The sequence below is a fragment of the Pristiophorus japonicus genome, chromosome 3 (genome assembly GCF_044704955.1).
Source record: "Pristiophorus japonicus isolate sPriJap1 chromosome 3, sPriJap1.hap1, whole genome shotgun sequence".
Classification (NCBI taxonomy): Eukaryota; Metazoa; Chordata; class Chondrichthyes; family Pristiophoridae; genus Pristiophorus; species Pristiophorus japonicus.
The window spans coordinates 284,362,963-284,389,061 of record NC_091979.1 but is presented as its reverse complement, the minus strand read 5'-3'; the positions used below and the strand labels follow the sequence as shown (position 1 = coordinate 284,389,061).

General features: G+C 44.6%; 1 protein-coding gene across 1 annotated transcript in view; it reads right to left on the bottom strand.

Annotated features, from left to right (window-relative positions):
• The window catches only part of tcerg1l (transcription elongation regulator 1 like), a 947,310-nt gene that overhangs the window by 118,800 nt on the left and 802,411 nt on the right, over positions 1 to 26,099 (bottom strand). Inside the window, exons 11-12 of the mRNA XM_070876773.1 lie at positions 15,933 to 16,022; positions 12,787 to 12,905 (exon numbers count right to left, since the gene is read on the bottom strand). Of these exons, the coding sequence (XP_070732874.1) occupies positions 12,787 to 12,905; positions 15,933 to 16,022 (209 nt within the window). The remainder of the gene's footprint in view (positions 1 to 12,786; positions 12,906 to 15,932; positions 16,023 to 26,099) is intronic.

Here is a 26,099-nt window from a genome sequence, read left to right as displayed (position 1 = left end):
CAGTCTGGTGTCAGAATAAAGAGACTAAGTTCACACTTACGCAAGTCTACAGTACTCAGTCACATTGCTTTATTTGAGACAGAACAACTGGCGACGAGTAATAGATAACGAACCATCACGCGAAAATGCAGAGAACTGTTGGTATCCTGGAGAAATTCTCAGAAGGGGATGATTGGGAAGCCTTCGTGAAGTGACTCGACCAATACTTCGTGGCCAACGAGCTGGAAGAGAATGAGAATGCTGCCAAACGAAGGGCGATCCTCCTCACCGTCTGCGGGGCAACAACCTATGGCCTCCTGAAGAATCTTCTTGCTCCGGTGAAACCAACAACCAAATCGTATGAAGAACTGTGTACGCTGGTCTGGGAGCACCTAAATCCAAAGGAGAGCATTCTAATGGCAAAGTATCGAGTTTATACATGTCAATAGTCTGAAGGCCAGGAAGTGGCGAGCTACGTCGCCGAACTAAGGCGCCTTGCGTATTCAGTGGATTCCTGGAGCAAATGCTAAGAGACTTTTTTGTGCTTGGCATTGGCCATAAGGTTATCCTTCGCAAACTATTGACTGTTGAAACACTGAACCTGAGTAAAGCCATAACGATAGCCCAGGCATTTATATCCACCAGTGATGACACCAAACAAATTTCGCAGCTTAAAGATGCACCGGCAAGTACTGCACACAAAATAGCGTCGTTTTCGGACAGGAATGCATATGGCAGAATGTACACATCTGCAGCTGCACGACCTCAAATGACTCAGAGTCCGCCATCAAGTGTGAATGCGAAGCAATTAACACCTTGTTGGCGCTGCGGATGTGATCATCGAGTTCATCAATGCCACTTTAAACACTATGCGTGCAAAGCTGTGGCACAATGGGACACCTCCAGTGAATGTGCAGACGAGCTGCAAACCCTGCAAACCACCACGTTGCAGAGGAAGACCGATCCATGGCGGATCAAACTGAACTAGAGACTCGAACCATGGAGGCAGAAGTGTACGGGGTACACACCTTCACCACGAGATGTCCACCGATCATGTTAAATGTTGAACTGAATGGAATTCCAGTATCCATGGAATTGGACACGGGTGCGAGTCAGTCTATCATGAGCAACAAGGCCTTTAAGAGGTTGTGGTGCAACACGGCACAAAGACCCAAGCTGAGCCCTATTCATACCAAGCTGAAAACTTACACTAAAGAGCTGATTCCTGTAATTGGCAGTGCAGCAGTAAAAGTCTCCTATGATGGAGTGATGCACGAACTACCACTATGGATTGTACCAGGAGAGGGCCCGACACTGTTCGGCAGAAGCTGGCTTGGAAAAATCCGCTGGAACTGGGACGACATCCGAGCGCTTTCGGCCGTCATGTGCCCAGGTATTGAGCAAGTTCCCGTCATTGTTTGAGCCAGGCATCGTAAATTTCTCAGGGGCAAAGGTGCGGATCCACTTGGTTCCCGGTACACGACACATCCACAAGGCACGGGCGGTGCCATACATGATGTGAGAGAAAGTGGAGATCGAGCTGGACAGGCTGCAACGAGAGGATATCATCACGCCGGTTGAGTTCAATGAGTGGGCCAGTCCGATTGTTCCAATTCTCAAGAGTGATGGCACGGTCAGAAGTGGGGACTATAAAGTAACGATTAACCGTTTTTCGCTGCAGGACCAGTACCCGCTACCCAAGGCAGATGACCTATTTGCGACGCTGGCGGGAGGGAAGACGTTCACCAAGTTGGACCTGACCTTGGCCTACATGACTTGGAGCTGGTGGAATCTTCGAAAGGTCTCACCTGCATCAACACGCACAAAGGTCTGTTCATCTACAATAGATGCCCGTTTGGGATTTGATCGGCCGCGGCTATTTTCCAAAGGAACATGGAGAGTCGGCTAAAGTCAGTTCCGTGCACCGTGTTTTTCCAGGATGACATATTGATCACAGGTCGGGACACCATCGAACACGTGCAGAACCTGGAAGAGGTTCTAAGTCGGCTAGATCGTGTGGGACTCAGGTTGAAATGCTCGAAATGTGTTTTCCTTGTGCCAAAGGTCGAGTTCTTCGGGAGAAGAATCGTGGCAGACGGCATCAGACTCACTGACATCAAGATGGAGGCTATCAAGATCGCGCCGAGACCACTAAACGTGATGGAGCTGCGGTCGTTCCTGGGACTCCTCAATTATTTTGTTAATTTCCTACCCGGGTTTAGCACCTTGCTAGAACCTCCACATATGTTGCTACGCAAGGGTTGGGTATGGGGGAAATCACAAGAGACTGCTTTTGAGAAATCTGTTATGTGCCATCAAACTGCTTGTTCAGTATGACCCATGTAAACGTTTAGTGCTAGCTTTCGATGCGTCTTCGTGCGGGGTCGTGTGTGTGTTACAACAAGCAAGCGAATCGGGAACATTGCAACCGATCGCTTATGCGTCCAGGAGTTTGTCCAAGGCCGAAAGGGCTGACAGCATGATTGAAAAAGAAGCTCCGGCATGTGTTTACGGGGTGAAAAAAATGCACCAGTTTCTGTTTGGGCGTAAGTTCAATTAGAAACTAACCATAAGCCGCTCATATCGCTATTCTCAGAGAGCAAAGGTATTAATACCAATGCCTCTGCTCGCATCCAAAGATGGGCGCTCATGCTGTGAATATAACTATGAAATTCGCCACAGGCCAGGCACAGAGAACTGCGCTAATGCTCTCAGTCAGCTACCATTGCACACCCCCGGGTGGAAATGGCACAGTCTGCAGACTTGCTCTTGGTGATGGATGCATTTGAAAACGAAAAGTCATCCGTTACGGCCCGCCAGATCAGGACCTGGATCAGCCAGGATCCTTTACTGTCCCTTGTAAAAAATGTGTCCTCCATGGGAGCTGGTCCAGCGTCCCAGCGGAGATGCATGAAGAGATCAAGCCGTTCCAGCGGCGCAAAGACGAAATGTCCATACACGCGGACTGTCTTTTGTAGGGCAATCGCATGGTTTTGCCTAAGAAAGGCAGGGAAACGTTCATACGCGTCCTACACAGTATCCACCCAGGCATAGTAATGATGAAAGCTATAGCCAGATCCCATGTGTGGTGGCTTGGCATCGACTCAGATTTAGAGTCTGGCATGCGCCAATGCAACACTTGCTCTCAACTGAGCAATGCACCCAGGGAGGCACCGCTAAGTTTGTGGTCATGGCCCTCCAAACCGTGGTCTAGGATCCACGTTGACTTCGCTGGCCCGTTTCTAGGCAACATTTTTTTGGTTGTTGTGGATGCTTATTCAAAATGGATTGAGTGTGTAATAATGTCTGTAAGCATGTCCACTGCCACCATTGAAAGCCTACGAGCCATGTTTGCCATGCACGGCCTGCCTGATGTCTTTGTCAGCGACAATGGGCCGTGCTTCACCAGTAGCGCTGAATTCAAGGAATTCATAACCCATAATGGGATCAAGCACATCACATCTGCCCCGTTCAAGCCTACATCTAACGGCCAGGCAGAACGGGCAGTCCAAATCATCAAGCAAAGCTTGAAGTGTGTGTCGGAAGGCTCCCTGAAGACCCACCTGTCCCGAGTCCTGCTCAGCTACCGCACAAGACCCCACTCGCTCACCAGAGTTCCCCCTGCCGAACTGCTCATGAAAAGGGCATTCAAAACAAGGCTCTCTTTAGTCCACCCTGATCTCCATGATCACGTCGAGGACAGGCGGCATCAACAAAGCATGTACCATGATGGCGCAAATTTGTCACGCGATATTGAAGTCAATGATCCTGTATTTGTACTCAATTATGGACATGGTCCCAAATGGCTTGCTGGCACTCATTGCAAAAGAAGCGAGTAGGGTGTTTGAGGTCAAACTTGCAAATGGACTAACTTGCAGAAAGCACTTGGACCAAACCAAACTGTGATTCACAGACAGCCACGAGCAACCTGAAGAGGACACCACCAACTTTGACCCTCCGATACACACACAAGTGGCAACCGACTTCACGGTTGACCATGATTTGAACTCATCAGCCCCAGCAGTCCAGCAAGGCCAGCTGCGCAGCAGCCCAGCGAAGGCCCAACCAACTCACCTGCACCTGTGTTTGTACCAAGATGCTCGACTCGGGAGCGGAATGCCCCAGATCGTAAATAAGTGTACTATTGACTTTGGGGGGAGTGATGTTATGTATGCAACACCTTGTAACCAACATTCTACCGCCACCAGAGGGCGCATCTGATGGAGTCCCAAGGGATCCCAGCATCCCTTGGGAGCATTGCATATAAGCAGGTCTTCCATGCTGTGCCTGCACTCTGGATTCAGAATAAATAGACTAAGGTAACACTTACTCAAGTCTACAGTACTCTATTTGAGACATAACACTTACATTATCATGATATGCAAAATGTCATTAATCCAATAACTTTGTTTGTGATTGTTTTGATTTATTACCTTGTAATCTATTGAGGATGCACTTCTGATAATCGTGCAGAGATTAAACCATCATTTTAAATTTTCACCTTAGAAAGAGAGTATCATCATGTATCAACTGGCCATTATATTCCCTAATAAACCACTATTGAAAATGTTCCATCTGTGTGCACCTCCTGTCTATAAAACCTTATTTCCCGTTGTATGTGTCAACTTTATGTGCTATAAATTCCAATCTCCTTCTTCTTAGCCAGTCCCCCGGAGTCAAGGATGACTTGCCTCCATACTAATATGAGTTCTAAGGTGACGAATGAGTCCAATGCGGGATCTACAGAATCCGTCACAGGTGGAGCAGATGGTAGAAACATAGAAAATAGGTGCAGGAGTAGGCCATTCGGCCCTTCGAGCCTGCACCACCATTCAATAAGATCATGGCTGATCATTCCCTCAGTACCCCTTTCCTGCTTTCTCTCCAGACCCCTTAATCCCTTTAGCCGTAAGGGCCATATCTAACTCCCCTTTGAATATATCCAATGAACTGGCATCAACAACTCTCTGCGGTAGGGAATTCCACAGGTTAACAATTCTCTGAGTGAAGAAATTTCTCCGCATCTCAGTCATAAATGGCCTTCCCCTTATCCTAAGACTATGTCCCCTGGTTCGGGACTTCCTCATCATCGGGAACATTCTTTCCGCATCTAACCTGTCCAATCCCGTCAAAATTTTATAAATTTCTATGAGACCCCTCTCATCCTCCCCCTTTCCTAATCTGCCGCCATTCAGGTAATATTCTGCCTTCGTGTTTTTGCCACCAAAGTGGCAAAGGATAGCCTCACATTTATCCACAATATACTGCATCTGCCATGCATTGGCCCACTCACCTAACCTGTCCAAGTCAACCTGCAGCCTTTTAGCCTCCTCCTCACAGCTCACACCGCCACCCAGTTTAGTGTCACCTGCAAACTTGGAGATATTACACTCAATTCCTTCATCTAAATCATTAATGTATATTGTAAAGAGTTGGGGTCCCAGCACTGAGCCCTGCGGCACCCCACTAGTCACTGCCTGCCATTCTGAAAAGGACCCGTTTATCCCGACTCTCTGCTTCCTGTCTGCCAACCAGTTCTCTATCCACGTCAGTATTACCCCTAATACCATGTGCTTTGATTTTGCACACCAATCTTGTGTGTGGGACCTTGTCAAAAGCCTTTTGAAAGTCCAAATACACCACATCCACTGGTTCTCCCTTGTCCATTCTACGAGTTACATCCTCAAAAAATTCTAGATTTGTCAAGCATGATTTCCCTTTCATAAATCCATGCTGACTTGGACCGATCCTGTCACTGCTTTCCAAATGCGTTGCTATTTCATCTTTAATAATTGATTCCAACATTTTCCCCACCACCGATGTCTGGCTAACCAGTCTATAATTACCCATTTTCTCTCTCCCTCCTTTTTTAAACAGTGGTGTTACATTAGCTACCCTCCAGTCGATGGGAACTGATCCAGAGTCGATAGACTGTTGGAAAATAATCACCAATGCATCCACTATTTCTATGGCCACTTCCTTAAGTGCTCTGGGATGCAGACTATCACGCCCCGGGGATTTATCGGCCTTCAATCCCATCAATTTCCCTAACACAATTTCCTGCGTTATAAGGATATCCTTCAGTTCCTCCTTTTCACTAGACCCTCGGTCCCCTAGTATTTCCAGAAGGTTATTTGTGTCTTCCTTTGTGAAGACAGAACCAAAGTATTTGTTTAACTGGTCCGCCATTTCTTTGTTCTCCATTATAAATTCACCTGAATCTGACTGCAAGGGACCTACCTTTGTAGGTGGTGGTTGAAGGGACGAGTGGGTGTGATGCTTGATTTGTCGTACGCTCCTTCAGCTTTTTGTGCTTGGCTTCCGCATGCTCCCGATGGAGAAACTCGAAGTGTTCAGTGCCTTCGCGAAGGCTTCTCCTCCACTTTGAGTGGTCTTGGGCCAGGGATTCCCAAGAGTCGATGGGGATGTTACATTTTTTCAAGGAGGCTTTGAGGGTGTCCTTGACGTGTTTTTTCTGCCCTCCTGGGACTTGCTTGCCGTGACGGAGCTCGGAGTTGAGTGTTTGTTTCAGGAGTCTTGTATTAGACATGTGGACAATATGGTCCATCTATCGGAGCTGATTGAGCGTGATCAATGCCTCGATGCTGGGGATGTTGGCCTGAGAGAGAACACTGACGTTGGTATGTCTATCCTGCCAATAGATTTGTAGGATTTTGCGGAGGTAGCATTGGTGGTACTTCTCCAGTGCTTTGAGGTGCCCACTGTACGTTGTCCATGTCTCTGAAGCATATAGGAGGGCGGGTATCACTACTGCTCTTTAAAGATGAGTTTGATGCCGGGTTTGAGATCTTGGTCTTCAAACACTCTTTTCCTCAGGCGAACGAAGGCTGTACTGGCACACTGAAGGCGGTGTTAGATTTCATCATCGATATCTGCGCTTGCTGACAGAAGGCTCCAAGGTATGGGAAGTGATCCACACTGTCCAAGGTCTCATCATGGATCTTGATAATCGGGGTCAGTACTGTGTGGCGGGGGCAGATTGGTCGAGGACTTTTGTCTTACGGATATTTAGTGCAAGACCGAGTCTCGCGTACGCTTCACTGAAGGTGTCAACAATGGTTTGGAGTTTGGCCTCCAAGTGTGCACAAACGCAAGCGGCGTCTCCATACTGTAATTCAATGACAGAGGTTGGAAAAACCTTGGTTCTGGACTGGAGGCGACGGAGATGGAACAATTTCACGTTTGTCCGGTAGATTAGCTCCACTCCAACGGGGAGCTTGTTAAAGGTGAGATGAAGTATTGCAGCAATACTGCGATACTTCATCTCACCTTTAACAAGCTCCCCGCTGGGAGAAAGATTGAGAAGAGCATGGGTGCGTTGACACAACTTTGTTTGACCTTGGTCTGCACTTGTAATGGGTCTGTGGTGGATCCGTTGGTAAGGATCTCGGCTTGCATGTCATTGTGAAGCAGGCGGAGTATGGTGACAAATTTTTGAGGACAGCCGAATTTGAGAAGGACACTCCATAATCCCTCTTGATTGAAAGAGTCTAAGGCCTTTGTGATATCAAAAAAGGCCATATATAGAGGTTGGTGCTGCTCCTTACATTTTTCTTCAATTTGTCGTGTGGTGAAAATCATGTCCGTTGTAACTTTTAGTGGGCGGAATCCGCATTGCGACTCTGGGAGGAGCTCTTCAGCCACTGGGACGAGACGATTGAGGAGGATTCTTGCGATAACTTTCCCTGTGGCAGACAGCAGGGAAACTCCTCTGTAATTATTGCAATTGGACTTGTCTCCTTTCTTGAAGATGGTCACGATTATGGTGTCTCTAAAATCTCCTGGCATGCTCTCCTCTTTCCAAATGAGGTCATGGATTCGCACCAAAAGTAATTCCCTGCCATGCTTTAGTACTTCAGCGGGGATTCCATCTTCTCCTGAAGCCTTGTTGTTTTTCAGCTGTCGGATGGCCTTTTCAACCTCATGCCGGGCTGGGATTGTGCCTCGATAGTGGTGGGTAGCATGCTGTGGGATGGAGTCTAGGACACTCATGTCAAAGACAGAGTCTTGGTTAAGGAGATCTTAAAAGTGCTCCTTCCAGCAAGCACTGACTGCCTCTCTGTCCTTGACAAGCATCTCTCCATTCTTATCTCTCAATGGGATTGGTCCTTGGGCCGTAGGTGGACTTGACTGCGCTGAAAAATCCACGCACATCATGATTGTTGTCTAGTTGCTGGATCTCCTGCACTCTTTCCACCTACCATCTGTTCTTCAGGTCACAAGTTTTTTGTTGGACCTCGGCCTTCAATTTTCTGTAGATCTGTTTTCCTTCTCTTGTGTCGTGATGATTTTTCCAATTCAAGAATGCCTTGCATTTACGGTTTATTAGCTCTTGGATCTCCTGGTCATTCTCATCGAACCAGTCTTGATATTTTCTGCTAGAGTAACCAAGAGTCTTTTCACAGGTGCTAATTTTGATGGACTTGAGGGCAGACCAGGCACTATGGACACTCTGCGACTCTGGTTCATTGGCGTCGTCAGGTTGATTGTGAGGCGTTGGCTGAATAGGGCTTTCTTCGCAGTGTTCATGAGTGCTTCAGCGTTGATTTTTCAGCGGCAGCGTTTCAGTTGCTGCCGCCATGTTGATAGAAATAACAGAGCAGGTTAGGGGATGGTCAATCCAGCAGTCTTCAGCTCCTGTGGGCGATGCGGACGTCCATGCGGTCCCTCGCTCGGACAATGATGTAGTCTAGCAGATGCCAATGCCTGGAATGAGGATGTTGCCATGAGGTCTTGTACTTGTCTCTCTGATGAAACAAGGTGTTGGTTATGACAAGACCATGTTCTAAGCATTTCATCAGGAGGAGGATACCGTTGGAATTGGTTTTCTCAACTTCTTTCCTGCCAATCACCCCTCTCCAGAGGTCTGTGTCCTTTCCAACTCTGGCATTAAAATCACCAAGGAGAATCAACTTGTCGGCCGTTGGAACTCGGTACAGGGATTGATCGAGGCCAAAAAGAATTCCTCTTTGGCCTCGTCCGTAGCTTCCAGGGTTGGGGCGTACACACTGATGACCGTAGCGTATTGGTCCCAGGTTAGAGTGAGCCGAAGGGTTATAAGGCGTTCGTTTATCCCACAAGGGGAATCTCTAAGATGCCAAACTAGCTCATTTTTGATGGTGAAGCCAACCCCATGGAGACGGCATTCTTCTTCTGGGTTTGCCTTTCCTTGAGCTGGCCTTCTCCTGCCCGCCTTGTCTCGCTTAGGGCAGAGATGTCGATGTCGTGGCGTCTGAGTTCCCGGGCAATGACAGCAGTACGACATTCAGGTCTATTGCTGTTGGAGTTGTCCATGAGTGCCTGACGTTCCAAGTCCTGAACTTCATTTTAGAGGGTGGAAGATGACTGTGTGTGAATTCTTTTAACGTGGGGTGGCCGCTACACACCAGCTGCGACATATGGCATGCCACATGATGGCATGTTGGCCTTCATAGCGAGGGGATTTGAGTACAGGGGCAGGGAGGTGTTACTGCAGTTGTACAGGGCCTTGGTGAGGCCACACCTGGAGTATTGTGTACAGTTTTGGTCTCCTAACCTGAGGAAGGACATTCTTGCTATTGAGGGAGTGCAGCGAAGGTTCACCAGACTGATTCCCGGGATGGCGGGACTGACCTATCAAGAAAGACTGGATCAACTGGGCTTGTATTCACTGGAGTTCAGAAGAATGAGAGGGGACCTCATAGAAACGTTTAAAATTCTGATGGGTTTAGACAGGTTAGATGCAGGAAGAATGTTCCCAATGTTGGGGAAGTCCAGAACCAGGGGTCACAGTCTAAGGATAAGGGGTAAGCCATATAGGGCTGAGATGAGGAGAAACTTTTTCACCCAGAGAGTGGTGAACCTGTGGAATTCTCTACCACAGAAAGTTGTTGAGGCCAATTCACTAAATATATTTAAAAAGGAGTTAGATGAAGTCCTTACTAGTAGGGGGATCAAGGGGTATGGCGAGAAAGCAGGAATGGGGTACTGAAGTTGCATGTTCAGCCATGAACTCATTGAATGGCGGTGCATGCTAGAAGGGCCGAATGGCCTACTCCTGCACCTATTTTCTATGTTTTCTATAAACTTGACAGAGCAAGGTCTTGGTCCAATGCCAAGGGGACCCAAGATGATTGGAGACAAGAATCTGTTGCGTGGGTCTAGCGCACACACACACGCACACATTATATTCCCTATGACAACACTATTGAAAATATCCATCTGTGTGCACCTCTTGTCTAGAAAAACCTTATTTCCTGTTGTTTCTGTCACACATTTTGAGTCAACTTTGTGCGCTATAAATTCCTATATCCACATTTATAATAGCAAACATGTCAAGCTATAACTATGCCCTCCTTCCTGGCACTGTAGCACCTCAGTTTTGTTTCTCCCAGCTACTCAGCCTAAATCCCTACACTCAAACCAACTGTACTTTTCAGCTAAGTTTTCTATTAAGCTTTGAATAACACCATAAAATCAGAATATATACTTATAAGGAAAGAAATGTATGGCATTAAAATGGGACTAAATTACATCTGCATGCCCTGGTCCATTATCTCTTCATCTTTAATCTCACCACCTGAAAGCTACATGTAGTCTTGACTGCTCGTGTGTAATGCCATGCAAGATGACTAGTATAAAAGAAAAATGTCCCAAAGCACTTCACAACGAATGACTTACTTTTGAAGTGCAGTCACTGTTGTTATGCAGGAAAAAGTGACAGCCAATTTGTGCAGACCGTGGCAGGTTTGCTTGGGGTTGGGGAATGCAGGGGGGAAGCACTCCCACTCCTCTTGACCCACAAGCAGTGCTGGAAAAGCACCTACTTGCTGGATCTTGCTGTTACCGCCTCCCTTTAGCTGCCGAGTTTCCCGAGCCCCAGGAAACCCCTGCTGGAAGCATTAATTCCAAATTGCTGACAAAATCTGAGGCGTGGAGTCTCATTTTAATATTACAATTACTGATCCGCCTCTTCAGAGCGGGCTACTTGGCAAACCCCAAACCCGCCTCGGGTGAACTGGAAGTTGGCGCATTTGTGGTGGTTGGGGTTGTGCTTCCCATTTTTAAGAATTAAACCCCTCCTCCCCCTGACGCAATCCCGCTCGTCTGGGGGGTGGCAGGTGGTTAAAATCAGCCCCCACCTCAGTCTCTGGTGTTTCTGGGAGTTTCTATATTGATTTGTAATGGTACCGCTTCTATTCACCCCTTAAAGGCGAATAATGGGCAGGAGGTGTGCTGGGATATGGACTGCCGAAACCAGAATTCCTGATCCTAATCTACAATTGGAACTCAGCGCTGTAATGGCAACTGGTACACCAAGTGAGTGCATCAGTGGGGTCCAGGTCAGGAAAATTGCCTTAACCCCCAAACACCATCCTTTCTTTTTTCCAAATCTTTGGAGATCAGCCCTATTTTTGGGATCCCACCTTATGAGCAGAGCAATACTGAAATTTCTATGCGCATGGGCCAGAGATGCTGAAATGGTGCATGTGCCCACCTACCCCCTTCTAATCAGGTGCCCTCCCATTAACCTTGTGAACTCCGTTGGGGTGAGCACTGGAGGGCGATGCCAGCATAACTGGAAAGATCACCACCCGAGGAATTTCAGAGTCTGCATTTTTAAATGAAGTTTTAATCTACACCGGTGTATTGGATTTTTAAAATGGAATTCAGCTAGTGGTTCTCAGGGGGAAACTATAGTTTTTGGAGCTTGGAGTTCAAGTTCGGTCAAAGAATGCAAATGTAGTAGATATTAGCCAATTGTTTCTGATTGATATACCATCAGGGGACTTCCTGCTCAACGGGCAGCCACTATCTCGGCTTTGTTTTTCAAAAGCTAGCCAGGTGCAAATGGCAACTGAATCATGGTCTCCTGGTTAAAGCAGAAGTAGGGTATTATGAAAAATCAACACAGTAAGCAAGCATAGTATCCTGTAATTGTGTCTTTGTTCTGACATTCATGAACAGTTCTGTCTCAAGAGGCTGTGCAAGTAGGAAATAAGAGAGACAGAAGGCGATTTCTTCGCTTCATGTGATTCCACTGTTGAACTCCACATCACAGCACTGTGCGGAAATCTATGGACCTGATGCAGCTATGATTAAGCATTTTAAAAACATGTACAAAAATTCTGATACACATAATCCTGAAATGACTCGTTATTGCCAGACTTAGAAAACTGGGTAAAGTATCGGGAAAGATAAATAAGTTTTGATGTCTAATCTGCTGATTTATTTTTGCTTTCGCATTATTTTTCTTCTTTATTAAACCTAAATCTTAGATTTTAGTCTGATCTTTAAAATTTGATTTTTACTGCCTAGTTCAAAGAGTTCAGGAGTATGCTTTGCATCCCATACTACTTCTGCAACATTTCTAACAGGGTTGACCATTCAGATGTTGAGCACATAAAATCAAATTTCAGTTCATTGGAAACACAGGCTTGCCAGTGAGAACTGACTTTTGAAGAGAGCACAAAGAAAGAGCACTGGGAACTAGCATAATTTGTAACATCTATCTAATCTTATATCCTGCAATATAGATCCTCAGGTTGTTGTCTTCCTTGATGTGACATTTGACATGTTACCAACAGGTCAAGTACAATCATGTTCCATTCAACATTTGATTACCTCTAATTATCTGTACAATGCTCAATTGCATTTCTAACCAGATATTGGCATCCTCCTAGAACCAATATATTAGTCTATTTAATAATACAAAACAGCATCTTTCATGGCGATGGAGTTAATACGTGCTTTTAAGAACAAACCTAGCTTTCCTTCTTCTGTCTACGGCATTTAAAAATAACATACCTGGGAGTGAGTTTGGATTCTTCTAGAAGTTTTCTAAATTCTTCTTTGGCCTGAAGTAGTTTGCTCTTTTTCTCTTTATATTCTTCTTTTATTCTTGTTTTGATAAATTGCTCAAAAATCTTTAATTGAAAAGCATTGGAGCATGATTGCATGTTAGGGGTTGGGCTCAATTCTTTATAATTCAGTACAAAATAAACTTAAATTTCATAATTTATGATGCTATTAAAATGATCATCTATTAAATATGTATTGTTTATAGAAATCAATTTTAATTAAAGCATTATTTTCAAGGAAATATAAATAATATATATATTTTCATAGCATTTGGAGTTGCTGCAAGTATACATATATAATCTGTGAAGGTATTGATGACATTAGAAGTTTATTTGATATTAACCCCTCCCTTATTATTAACCTGATAATAAACACTGGTTTTTGTTCTTCATATGTACTTCTTTTAACTAGAAACCTACTGAAAGGTCCATGCAGTGCATATTAACGTGACCCTGCAATGAAAACTAAGCAGTGTAGGGAAAACGATGAACACAAGTATTTTAGACAAATGTGTTATAAACAAACAATCAATAGATTATAGAAAATAAACTGCTCTTGACATTGCCCGCATAATTACTGGTTATGTGGCTTACAATGTGGCTTAACACCCATTGATGGCATAGATTTTATAATTCTTTACTCCTTACTCTGTCTTATTTATGTCTTTAAGAACTCAATTTGTGTGTATTGATGATATTCTATCTACTGTTATATTTTAGTTGATGGATGAACTTGTAATGTTTTACAAAGTTTACTCAGAATCGATCCAGATGTAATTTTACCTTCCAAGTTACTTTGTTCTTATTGTGTTTATTCATTTAGGCTTGGCACAATTACTCAACATTTACTTTGAGTTCCCAAATCACGAGGGTAATGGCTGTCATCCTGAATTATTTCGTAACAAATATCTTCTCAATTTTAAATAATTTATTTGTACAAATTGTTTCTATGTGCTACTCACAACAATTAAATGGAATGCATTTCACACAAAATTCTATATTCTGTATCAAAATAGTACCTCGCCGATAGACTCAGCATTGAAATCCATGCAAGGGTGTGAAGTTGCAGTACTTACCCTCTAGTTACGCACCAAATATGGCAGAAAAGGTTAGGGCTGGTGCATTCAGGTGTAAGTGAATTTTTATTGGAATAATAAGTCATAATTACTGCCAAACAACCTCTCTGTCCCTGAAAATTTTATTTTATGTGAAGTCTCATTCCTTCAGAAGTTAGTGTTGAGGACTTAAAAAAATTATTATTTTTTTTAACTTTTTCTGTCTCTTTTATCCCGCTCTCTTAATTCCATCTTTCTTTCCCTCTCATTATTTAGCTTTCTGTGTATGAATTTACAATTAATTAAATTTAATTTATACTTCCTGGCTTAAACTTCCTGGTTTAGACTCTGTGGGGATAATTTTAACCCCCCAAAATGGGTGGGCTTGGTTTGAATGGGAGGTTAAGAAGTTAAAAATCTGAAACAGTAACCCAACCTACCTTGCACCCACCCATTTCCGATTTTAACAAAGGCGGAATGAGGAACAGGCACCCAATCTGCTCGCAGGAGGCGGATTGGGTATTGAAATCTTTTAAGGAGGCTGTGTGCCTTCATTTTAACAGTATTTCTATTTTTAACTACATAGGGTTCCCCATGCCTCGGGAAATGTGGCAGGTAAAAGGAGGTGAGAAGGGCTGAATCCATAAGGCAAGTGCCTTTACAGAACTACTTGTGGGCGAGGAGGAGCAGGAGTATTTCCTCCAGGCCCAACAAGCTTACCTGCAACCCCCTGTACACCTTGGTATCTGTCTGCTCCCCCCGATGCTTTACCCCCAGCCCCCACGCCCCCCCCCCCCGCAATCTCCCCCACCCCTCCACTAGAACCCCAACAGCAATCTCTCCCTATCTATCAATCAGGCTGGAGGTCAGGCGGGAAAGCTAAACAAAAAAATTAAAAGACGTCCTACAGCAACCCGCACTTCCCAGTTTCCATTCATAATTCCTCCTCCCTGCCACCCCCACCTCCGAGATAATATAGAGGTCTGCGTGTATCAATGAGGATGCTTCAATCTGATTAGTTGAAGAGACACACTGCTGCTTGACCTGCTCACAACACCACAAATCCCCTGTAGAGGGCACAGTGCTAGATCAAACACCCGAGGATAGTAAGGCTCCATTCAAAGGCCTGTCTGTGAGCCGTTGATAGCATAGTGAACGGCGAGTGCCGTTCCTTCGCTGCTGACCTCAAAATCCGAGCTATATAATCCCTCAGAAATGAACCCTAGTAAAATGATGTTTATAAATGTTTGGCTCTCTCTGGAACCATTACCTAAAGACATGTCTATAATATATATTGCAGAAATTGAAACTCTCCATGGACTGCATTCTCCTCTAGACTGTTGATTGGAACAGCTAGAACCTAACCATAGTTATCATTGATCCATTATTTTCCAACAGCAGGTGCAATTTAAGTGGAGTAAGTTAAAGTATACCATTCCTTTCCTGTCTAAGATGTAAAACTCTGATTCCACAATGCAATCTGTCTAATACACCAGGCTTGGTCAAAATGGAGACAACTCACCCAAGTGCCGCAACTGTGTTTAAAGTGACATACAGCTTGGCTACTCAAAATTATGTTCTTCTAATTAAAAATCAAGTGCTTGAGATAAAGGGTCACTTTCTGAAGAATAATTAATATACTGGTTTGAATAATTTAAATATATTTTTCTATTTATTTGGTTAACCAAGAGGGACACTGCATGTTTAAAATAACATTAACACTCTGAAATGATAACCGCTAATTGTTTCAAAGAAATAATAACATTATTATGAAAAAACTAAGTAATGGTAAGTACAGTTAAAAGATTTTTTTTTTTTTTTAAAAAGTGTTCACCAATTTTGTATTTGAAGATTTGTCTCTTTGCCTTTTCCTTTTTGTGAGAATACTTAAGAACAGTGGGAGCCTCCTGAAATCAATTCTGGCTGTTTTTGCCAAAAAACCATCTGCCCATTTATAAAATATGTACTTCCTCATTAAAGATTAATCTCACTTGTTGAAACACATTTCTGGATATTTAATATTCACAAAAAGAAATACCTGTTTACGTTCCTCAAGGTTTAACAGGAGATAACGAGGGTCGAACACTATTTTGTGCAGCTCCTTTTCCCAAGTAGAAAATGCAGAGACCTAAAGAAACAAATTAAACTGTTTTATCCTTTGTCTCTCAGGATGCTTCAGAATGATGTCACATTTCTCAAGTATTTATACTTAATGTGTTCTTAACTCATTCACCAGGATTTGGCAGCACAGTGCTACAGGCTTCACAGTAGGGCAGTGCATTTCATACAGGCTGGAACATAACAGATAGGGCACATAAGGAAACTTTCTTTGTGCCGTGAAGCATTTATGGACTATTAATAGGTGAAGGATATCACAAAGGCAGGGCTTTGTTACAAGACCATAACACACTGCAAGGACGATGCAATGTCATAATGAGAATGAAGTAAGAGCAATTAATTTCATCACAAATCTGAGATGTATTACTGCCTTGAATTACAGTCCAGCCACAGTTACCATTTGTAAAAATTACAGGAGGAGGTGGTCTTATTACATTTCTGAGAGTTTCTTTTTGCTAGTAAAAACAGCAGGCTCCCATAATAAAAACATTTGATTTGGACAGCAATTATATTGATGTTTATTTTACTGCATGTATGAGTTACAAATACCCAGCATATATTGCAGCGATATGCATAAAGTCTTGGGGGCCAATTTTCCACATGGCCGATTTTTGGCGCAAATGTAGAGGTACGCCCGATTTTTTTAGTGGCCGACTGCACCAAAAAAAAAGTTCCAAGTTTTGCCAGCATAATCTTTCATTTTGAAGCAACGCAGATTGTCCTTAAGCTCTATGAGTGGAGCTTAAGGTCTACGCCAAAAAACTGAGGTTGTCAGGTACTATCCTGGGCCAATTGGCGTCCCCCGCCCCACCCCAGGGGCTGCTGCTATCCCGGGCCAAAAGGTCCCCCGCCCCCTGTGCCGTGTTTTTAGCTCCGCTAAAACAATGGCGTTTTCTCTCCGACGATTTTCTTAAGTGCAGGTAAGGTTTTTCAGAATGGTGCACTGCGCCGTTTTTGAAAAAGATCCTACTTGGCTAAACTCGCTTAAATGGCCAGAAATGGCGCAGCTGGCACCCCCAGTGACGTCAAAAAATCAGGAACTAAAAAAAATCGTCCGTAAGTAGTTTAGGATGACACAGAGACGTTTGCGAAACTTGCAGATTTTAGTCTGCTCCAAAAAAAACAGCGTACGCCAAAAATATGTCGCAGAATGGTGGCGAAAATTCAGACTTTGTATCTCCCATTGAATGGTTTTGCCACATTGTTAGATATGACAAATATGAGCCAGTGGTACTTCTATTAACTCTGCAAATCATTTAGAGCAATTAATTTGTTGAATTGATAAAACATGTCTTGTAGCATAGGTTTGAATTCAGCAATTAAAACCTTATAAGCCTTTAAATTGCTATTAGTGTAACAGTCTCACAGTGATGAGATGTAAGGAAGCAGGCCGGACCAGTGAGATGGAATCAGTTGCCAGAATTTCCACCACTTCCTCTTCTTCTGCACCCAACAACTGCAACATAGTCAAGCTACCGGCATCCAGATCTATGGAGAGGCACAACTGGTTCCCACTAGAGCATCCAGGCCTGGGTCTTGGCCTTGAAAACTGCAGGCAGCATCAATGCATTCGGTTCTCTTATAAAGGGAGCCAATCCCACTGTGCTGACAATTTGCAGCCAGTCACACGGCTTGCCAGTGCCATATTTTTCTGACCCCCTCTCAGTGGACTCCCAAGGTGCACCATTACTAGTGTGGGAACCTGCCAGAATTAATCAAATTTGCTGACCCAATACCCTAGCGGTTCCAGGGGCAGAGATCAGCAGTGCATTGGGATTTCCACTCTGCCACCCGAAGAGGATCAAGGAATTTTGACCCAATAAAGTTTAAATCCACAGCCATAATTTGCAAATGGCTCAATTTGTTGATGCTAACATAGCTTGGTGTTCCGATTTCGGATTTATCCATCAGTGAGGCAATAACACGAAGTACAGTTTTATCCAAATCACCAAGTCATGAAATTCAAACAGGAAAAACCAGCAAATAATATAAGCATGGACAGGACTGAGTAGCTTGGGCCTCATAGCGAGTTGTCAGGTCTTACAGTCTGCAAACTGAACACTTCTGCCCTATGAAGCTCGAAACCAGGTCAAGGAATCAGTAAAAGCTGGCTTTACTCACACAGAACCACATTTTATGCCAGTGGAATATCAGCTGACGACATTTGACTGTTTTACAGCAGTAGATTCATCTAAAACTTTATAACTGAGGCTGTTTCCAAAATCCAGCAATTTGTGAATAATCTATGTTTCAATAATATGTGTGGTACCTTGCAGGGAAAAAGGCCCATTTGAATAGATCTGCAAAAACCATAACTAAAATGCATGAATCAATACATTTCAGATACATGCAGGCTGTCATTTAACACTTCCTATTTAATAACTTGAATAAAAGTGAAACTTTAAAAAAAAATCACAAACAGTCCTCTTCTTTCTTAAAATAATGAGCTATTTGAGTGATCCTATAGAATAAGATAGAACCGCTCAGTACTAAAATGATTCTTCTCTGTTAAATGCATCTCATGTTGTTTGAGGATACTTCACTTTGCTTGGTAGAAAGACTGATCATTTAATATAAAATCTGGGAAATTCACCTATCCATTTTGCAAATATTTACAACCTATTAATCAAGTCATAATTTGGAGGATAACTGCTCCTTCTCAGTCAATTTTAATATAAATCTTGTTTCTCACTAAAATACTGTGCTCTTTTCTCGATAAAGAAAAATGGAACTTTCAAGAAATATTCATGGTTGCATTTGAAAGTGGACAAACTGAACTTGCCTGTACTGCAATCGCGTCTCCATTATTTCAATGTCCCCTTGTATTATTACAAAATATAACTTACTGTTTTAAATCATTGACATTTTAAGGCATTTTACCTCCTTTCACTTTTTGGGTCTCCCAACAACATTAATCTTCTGCTAAAACTTGTCAATAAGAAAGTGGCTGGATTGATGCTCCCAATTATTTTCCTTTCTTCTCTGTGTCTGAGAAAGTGACTGACTCCATTTGGTACCTACAATGAGTGAAGGATTCTAGGCACGAACCTGCATCCTACCACTCCATGGTGCAATATATTAGATTGGACTCTGGATCAGTTCCTATGGACTGGAGGGTAGCTAATGTAACACCACTGTTTAAAAAAGGAGGGAGAGAGAAAACAGGGAATTATAGACCAGTTAGCCTGACATCAGTAGTGGGGAAAATGTTGGAATCAATTATTAAAGATGAAATAGCAGCGCATTTGGAAAGCAGTGACAGGATCGGTCCAAGTCAGCATGGATTTATGAAAGGGAAATCATGCTTGACAAATCTTCCTGAATTTTTTGAGGATGTAACAATGAACAAGGGAGAACCAGTAGATGTGGTGTATTTGGACTTTCAAAAGGCTTTTGACAAGGTCACACACGAGAGATTGGTGTGCACAATTAAAGCACATGGTATTGGGGGTAATGTACGGACGTGGATAGAGAACTGGTTGGCAGACAGGAAGCAGAGAGTTGGGATAAACAGGTCCTTTTCAGAATGGCAGTCAGTGACTAGTGGGGTGCCGCATGGCTCAGTGCTGGGACCCCAGCTATTTACAATATACATCAATGATTTAGATGAAAGAGTTGAGTGTAATATCTCCAAGTTTGCAGATGGCACTAAACTGGGTGGTGGTGTGAGCTGTAAGGAGGATGCTAAGAGGCTGCAGGGTGACTTGGACAGGTTAGGTGAGTGGGCAAATACATGGCAGATGCAGTATAATGTGGATAAATGTGAGGTTATCCACTTTGGGGGCAAAAACACAAAGGCAGAATATTATCTGAATGGCGGCAGATTAGGAAAAGGGGAGGTGCAACAAGACCTGGGTATCATGGTTCATCAGTCATTGAAAGTTGGCATGCAGGTACAGCAGGCGGTGAAGGCGGCAAATGGTATGTTGGCCTTCATAGCTAGCGAATTTGATTATAGGAGCAGGGAGGTCTTACTGCAGTTGTACAGGGCCTTGGTGAAGCCTCACCTGGAATATTGTGTTCAGTTTTGGTCTCCTATTTGGAGGAAGGAGGGAGTCAGCGAAGGTTCACCAGACTGATTCCCGGGATGGCAGGACTGACATATGAGGAGAGACTGGATCGACTGGGCCTGTATTCACTGGAGTTTAGAAGGATGAGAGGGGATCTCATAGAAACATATAAAATTCTGACGGGACTGGACAGGTTAGATGCAGGAAGAATGTTCCCGATGTTGGGGAAGTCCAGAACCAGTGGACACAGTCTAAGGATAAGGGGTAAGCCATTTAGGACTGAGAGGAGGAGAAACTTCTTTACTCAGAGAGTTGTTAACTTGTGGAATTCTCTACCATAGAGAGTTGTTGATGCCAGTTCGTTGGATATATTCAAGAGGGAGTTAGATATGGCCCTTACGGCTGAAGGGTTCAAGGGGTATGGAGAGAATGCAGGAAAGAGGTACTGAAGTGACTTATCAGCCATGATCTCATTGAATGGTGGTGCAGGTTCGAAGGGCCGAATGGCCTACTCCTGCCCAACATGTTTTGCCGCCACAGTGATTATTGAAAAAAATTAACAATACGCATATTGTAAAATAACTCTGTAATCTAGCTCACCCAGTGGGGAGGAGCACTCAGAATTGGGCATGCAGTGTTGTAGCACTATCTCCAACCCACACTCCACTACATCACAGTTTTCCACTGGGAGAAAGTATCACAGAATTATGTTTAGAGTCTTGGCAATTTGAAATATATTTTGAAGTTTATTTTAGGAACTTTCATTAAAATTATCACATTTTCTAGGTCCAACAATGACATCCTTACTGTCTTCTAAACTTCTGAATTATGAAGAAGGGAGCATAAAATTAAAAAAGGACATAGATTCAATGTGTGAGATAAAGAATGGCAGATTAGAGTGTAGTCAAAATGGAGAGGCTCTGAGGTGCAGTTCCAGGAAAGATGGGCATGAATTTGGAAATCAACAGCATGTTCAAGGACTTTGGAGAGGGAGGTTGGAGGTGGGGTGGTAGTTTGCAAGGACAGAGTGGTCAAGGGTGTTTTTTTTGAGGAGGGGGGGTGATGCCGACAAATTCGATGGGGAGGGGGGCAATACCTGAGGAAAGAGAGAACCGCTAATAACATCAGCTAACATGGGAGCCAGGAAAGAAGGCCAGCAGTTTAGTGGAAATAGGATCGAGGGAGCAGGAGGTGGATTTCAGGAACAAGATGAGCTTGGTGAGGGAATGAGGGAGATAGGAGAGAAACTAGAGAAAAATGTGAATTCAGGACTAGGCCAGGTGGGAACCTTAGGGGAAGTTTGGCACATTGGGCTAGGGGAAGGGAGGGAAGTGGCAGATACACCTGAGCACATGGTCTCAATCTGAGTGAGAAAGAAGTCCATGAGCTCCTTGCACTTGTTGTTGGAGGTGAGGATGGAGGAGGCAGGAGAGAGGGGTTTTTGAAGATTTTTTGTTGTGGAGAAGAAAAGCTGGGGGTTATCTTTGCATTCCAGGATGATCCCGGAATAGAGAGAAATTTTGGCAGACGAGAGCAGGACCTGATAGTGCTTTATGTGGTCCAGCCAGATCTGGTGATGAATGTCTAATCCGATTATGTGCCTAAATGTTCAAGTCTGCATTCCTTGGACATAAGGGAGTGGAGATGAGGGACGTACCAGGGGAAATGACCAGTGTGAGAGAGAGTAATAGTTTTATTGGGAACTCGGGCATCAAAGGTAGAGGTAAGGGTGTGATTGAACAGATCGGTAGCTGCAGAATAGTTGTGGTGAATGGAGGGCCAAAGGCTGGACAGTTGGAAATTTGAAAGTGCAGTTGCAAGTGACTTGATGGTGGGGGGTGGTGGGGGAAAGAGTTTTTTCGAGGGGCGGACACAGAAGGAAGTGGGTTTGGGAGGGGGAAGGGGCATATGGGTGGAGAGGAATACAAGGAATTAATTAGAGATGGCCTTGATTGACACGATGGAAGTAGTGAACCCATGGGAGATAGCAAGGTCGAGTGGGTGACTGTGAATATGGGTAGGGGAGTTTATATGGAGGGAAAGATCAAGCAAGGATAGGAGCGAAGTGAACTCAGAGGAGAGAGAGAGAGCGCATGATGAATTGAGATGGAGGTTGAAATCACCGAGGATGAGAAGTCACTGAGGCAAAGGCTGCTGGAGGACAGTGGTGAAGGTATTTTAGTCAGATATTTGGCATGGTTCATGGGTGGACGGTAGAGAATGAGGATTTTAAAGGCGAGGCAAGAGGGGTGGAAGACGGTGAGACACTCAAAGGAGGAGAAGGTGCCAGAGACGTAGGGGGACAGACCCAGGTGTTAAGAGCCACACTGCCACTGCGGCGGTTAGGGCAGCACAAGTGGTGGAAGGTATAGTCAGGCGGGGAGGCTTCAGATAGAGGGAAAGTGCCATCACCCATCTACCAGGTTTCTGTCAAGGCCACGATGTTGATACAATCATCCACAATAAGCTCATGGATGGCAAAGGCCTTGTTCACAAGTGAAAGGGCATTCTGGAGGGAGATGTGGAGAGGGGCGGTGATAGCTGATCCGTTGGCAGAGTCCACAGGGTCAGCTTTGGGAGGGGTGAGTGGGATGGGAAGGAGGTTGGAAAGATTAGCCCCCAGTAGACGCACTGGGTGGGAATGTCAGCAAGAGAGTAGGATGGGACAGCTGTGGCTGCTGCTCCTAAGGAGGTAGCAATGAGTTCCTCGGTGAGAAGGTTGAGTGCTGAAATGTTGGTGTCGGTGTTTGGGAGGGCAGTGTACCCGAGAGGGGAGAAATGAAAGGAAGCATGACAACAGGAGAGAGAGGTCTAGGAGGGGTAAAGAGAAAGGGAAGAAAAAGGGGAAATAGGAGCGATGGACTTGGATTCGGGGCAGCAGCCAATACACGCACGCGAATGTACACAGGAAACTCAAGTTACATAGGCCTGGTTACATATCAAGATTAGGAGAGATATGTCCTGGTAATAAACAGGCAATAGAGAGGAGACAGTAAGAGGGAATCAAAAGTTATAGTCTGAGGTCCCATTGAGAGATAAAGTTGATGTAGGTAGGGTGGAGTCAGCTTGAAGCATCAATGAAACTGATTCCAGGTTTGGAGACAGGTCTGGAGGACGCGTGTCCAGAAGCTATTTGAAGGGTAGAGTATTGGAGGACTGCTGGAAGTATTTCTGTGGGATTGGAGATCCAGCAGATGGGCAGAATTGATTAATAAGAAAGAGAAATTCTGGCCAATTACAGAAGAATTCTGGGAAATTCCTCACCAATTCCTATGGCAATCAAGCAGGCTCTAGGAAACTGATTGCCCATTATTTCATAGAATCATAGAATGGTTGCAGCACGGAAGGAGGCCATTCAGTTCGTCGAGCCTCTACTGACTCTCGGCTAGTCCCACTTCCCCGTCATTTCCCCGTAGACCTGCAATTTCTTTTCCTTCAGGTACTTATGCAACTCCCTTTTAAAAGATAAAATTGGGTCTGCCTCCACCACCCTTTCAGGCAGTGCATTCCAGATCTTAACCACTTGCTTTGTAAATAAGTTTTTTTTAATGTCGCTTTTGGTTCTTTTGTCAACCACCTTAAATCTGTGTCCACTAGTTTTCAACCCTTCTGCATCTATCTGTCCAGACCCCTCATGATTTTGAATACCTCTATTAAATCTCCTCTCAATCTTCTCTGCTCCAAGGAGCAGAGGGTTTTAAAATAATTAAGGGAATTTAAAGGAGAGATAGGAAATATCCCTTCTCTTCAATTGGGGAATCCAGCACAAAGGAACTATGGGCTAGAACCTCCACTTTTTTGCCTGCTTAACGCCCACGTGACCACTGAAATGACATATAACGCCCACATATCGCCCCTTTTGGCACAAAATGGAAACTGGCGGGCATTTTTCAGAAACTTATCGGCGAGCGTTACTTTCCCCATGTGTTTAACGCCGAGAAAAAATATTACCGCTCGCCCACTTTTGTTGGGTGGAATCAGCAGAATGGGCGAATTCAATGCCCATATTGCCCAGCGTTACTTTCAGCACGGAATTAACAGCGAGATTCAATATTAACGCCCACTCACTGTTTTCTGTCATAAAGAGCATATTTACCCAAACTAGCAGCCATGGGGATCACCCATCATCAATTTCAGCTGATCGCACACATATCGTCCACAATATTGCTCACCCAAAAAAATGGCCACAAAAAGTGTAACAAACTGGAATGAATCACAGCGTTATGGACGCCATGTTGTAGATCACATGTCGCATCCTTTAAAAGACTGCTTTGCTTCAACCTCAGCAGAGTTCTGATGTACTCTGCAGGTCACTGGAGTTGATGTGAACATCTCTAAAAATATCTTGACCACACTGTGACCAATTGGAATTGAAGAGGTGTGTTCGTCGGGACATTCCTTGTTTGTGAGCAATCGGTGGAAAACAGAGAGCTACTGCAATGGACCTGTCCTTTCTCACCCTCTCTTGGTAACCAAGTACATGCCATAGACTCAACATCGCTGAAGAAATGCTCCACTGCATTATGTGCCCAATGTAAAAAGTGACAGACAGATGAGGAGGATCAGATGTTACACCCCCCGCAAGTACAAGGAGAAGCATTCTTACCTCGATTTGCCCAATACTGCCTTCAGAGATTGTGCTTCCACAAAGAGGTTATCATTGAGGTATGCCAGCTGATAAGGGCAGATCAGCAGCCTGCCAGCACCATCAGTACTGCACTGTCCATCAAGGTCAAAGTCACCGCGGCACTATCGTTCTACGCCTCAGGTTCTTTTCAGACCACAGCTGGAGACATTTGCGGACTTTCTCAGCATGCCACACATCGCTGCAATAGACAGGTCACTGAAGCTCTTTACGCACGGAGAAGGGACTTGATCAGCTTCCCTATGACCAGGGAGGCACAGAGTGAGAGGGCTCTAGGATTCTCCAGAATTGCAAACTTCCCCAAGGTGCAGGGAGCAATAGACTGTATGCACATCACGATGCGGGCACCTTTTCAGGATGCAGAGATTTTCAGGAACAACCGCAAGGGATTCCACTCCCTGAATGTCCAACTGGTTGTCGACCACCAGCAAATTATACTGGCAGTGAATGCTCAATTTCCGGGCAGCACCCATGATGCTCACATCCTGCGTGAGAGCACTGTATCTGACTTGTTTAACAATGAGCCACAAGGTCAATGCTGGATGCTTGGGGACAAAGGATATGGCCTCGCCACCTGGCTGATGACCCCCACGTGACACCCACACTGAGGCCAAGAGGCGATACAACGAAAGCCACAGAGCAACTCGCAATATTGTGGAGAAAACCATTGGAGAATTGTATCAGCGCTTAAGATGCATGGACCACTCAGGAGGAGAGCTCCAATATCACCTTGAGCAGGTAGCTCAATTCATGGTGGTGTGCTCCATGCTACACAACTTGGCTATCAAGAGGGGACAAGAATTGCCTGTTGAGTCTGACAGTCCACCTTACCAGAGAGAGGAAGAGGACGAGGAGGCGGATGCTGACATCGGCCCAGAAAATCAGGCTGACGCTGAAGCCATGCCCCCTCCCCCCTGTAGACTGCATGAAAGGGCCCATGGTGGCATGATAGCTGCAAGAGCCTTACGTCAGGAGCTCATCAATGATCGCTTTGCATGAAAGAACGTTGGTGTTATTTACAAGGATGACACACTGCTGGGTGTGCAGGTCATACATCAATGGTGGGCATCACCTTGGTGACAGTTAAAGTTTAAGTTGATTGAAGTTAAGTATGATGAAACCCTTTGATGTTAAGGAATCACCAGTGTGTAATGGTGCAGCTATCTGAACCAATGTGCTACAAGGTTTTGTTAAATAATAAACATTAGTCTGAAATCATCAGTATTTCTGTACAAACCAACCCTTTCCCTCCCGCCCGCTCTCCTCTCCAGCTCTACCCCTTCCCCTCCTGACTCCAAACCACCTGGCCAAGGAGCTCCTCAGGTGATGCTTCATTGTTGGGGGGGTGACGGCCCAAGCAATGTTTGGACGGATACGGGAGAGGACTGTCCCGAGGTGGGAACATGCTCCGAGCTAGAAGCAAGATGTTGCT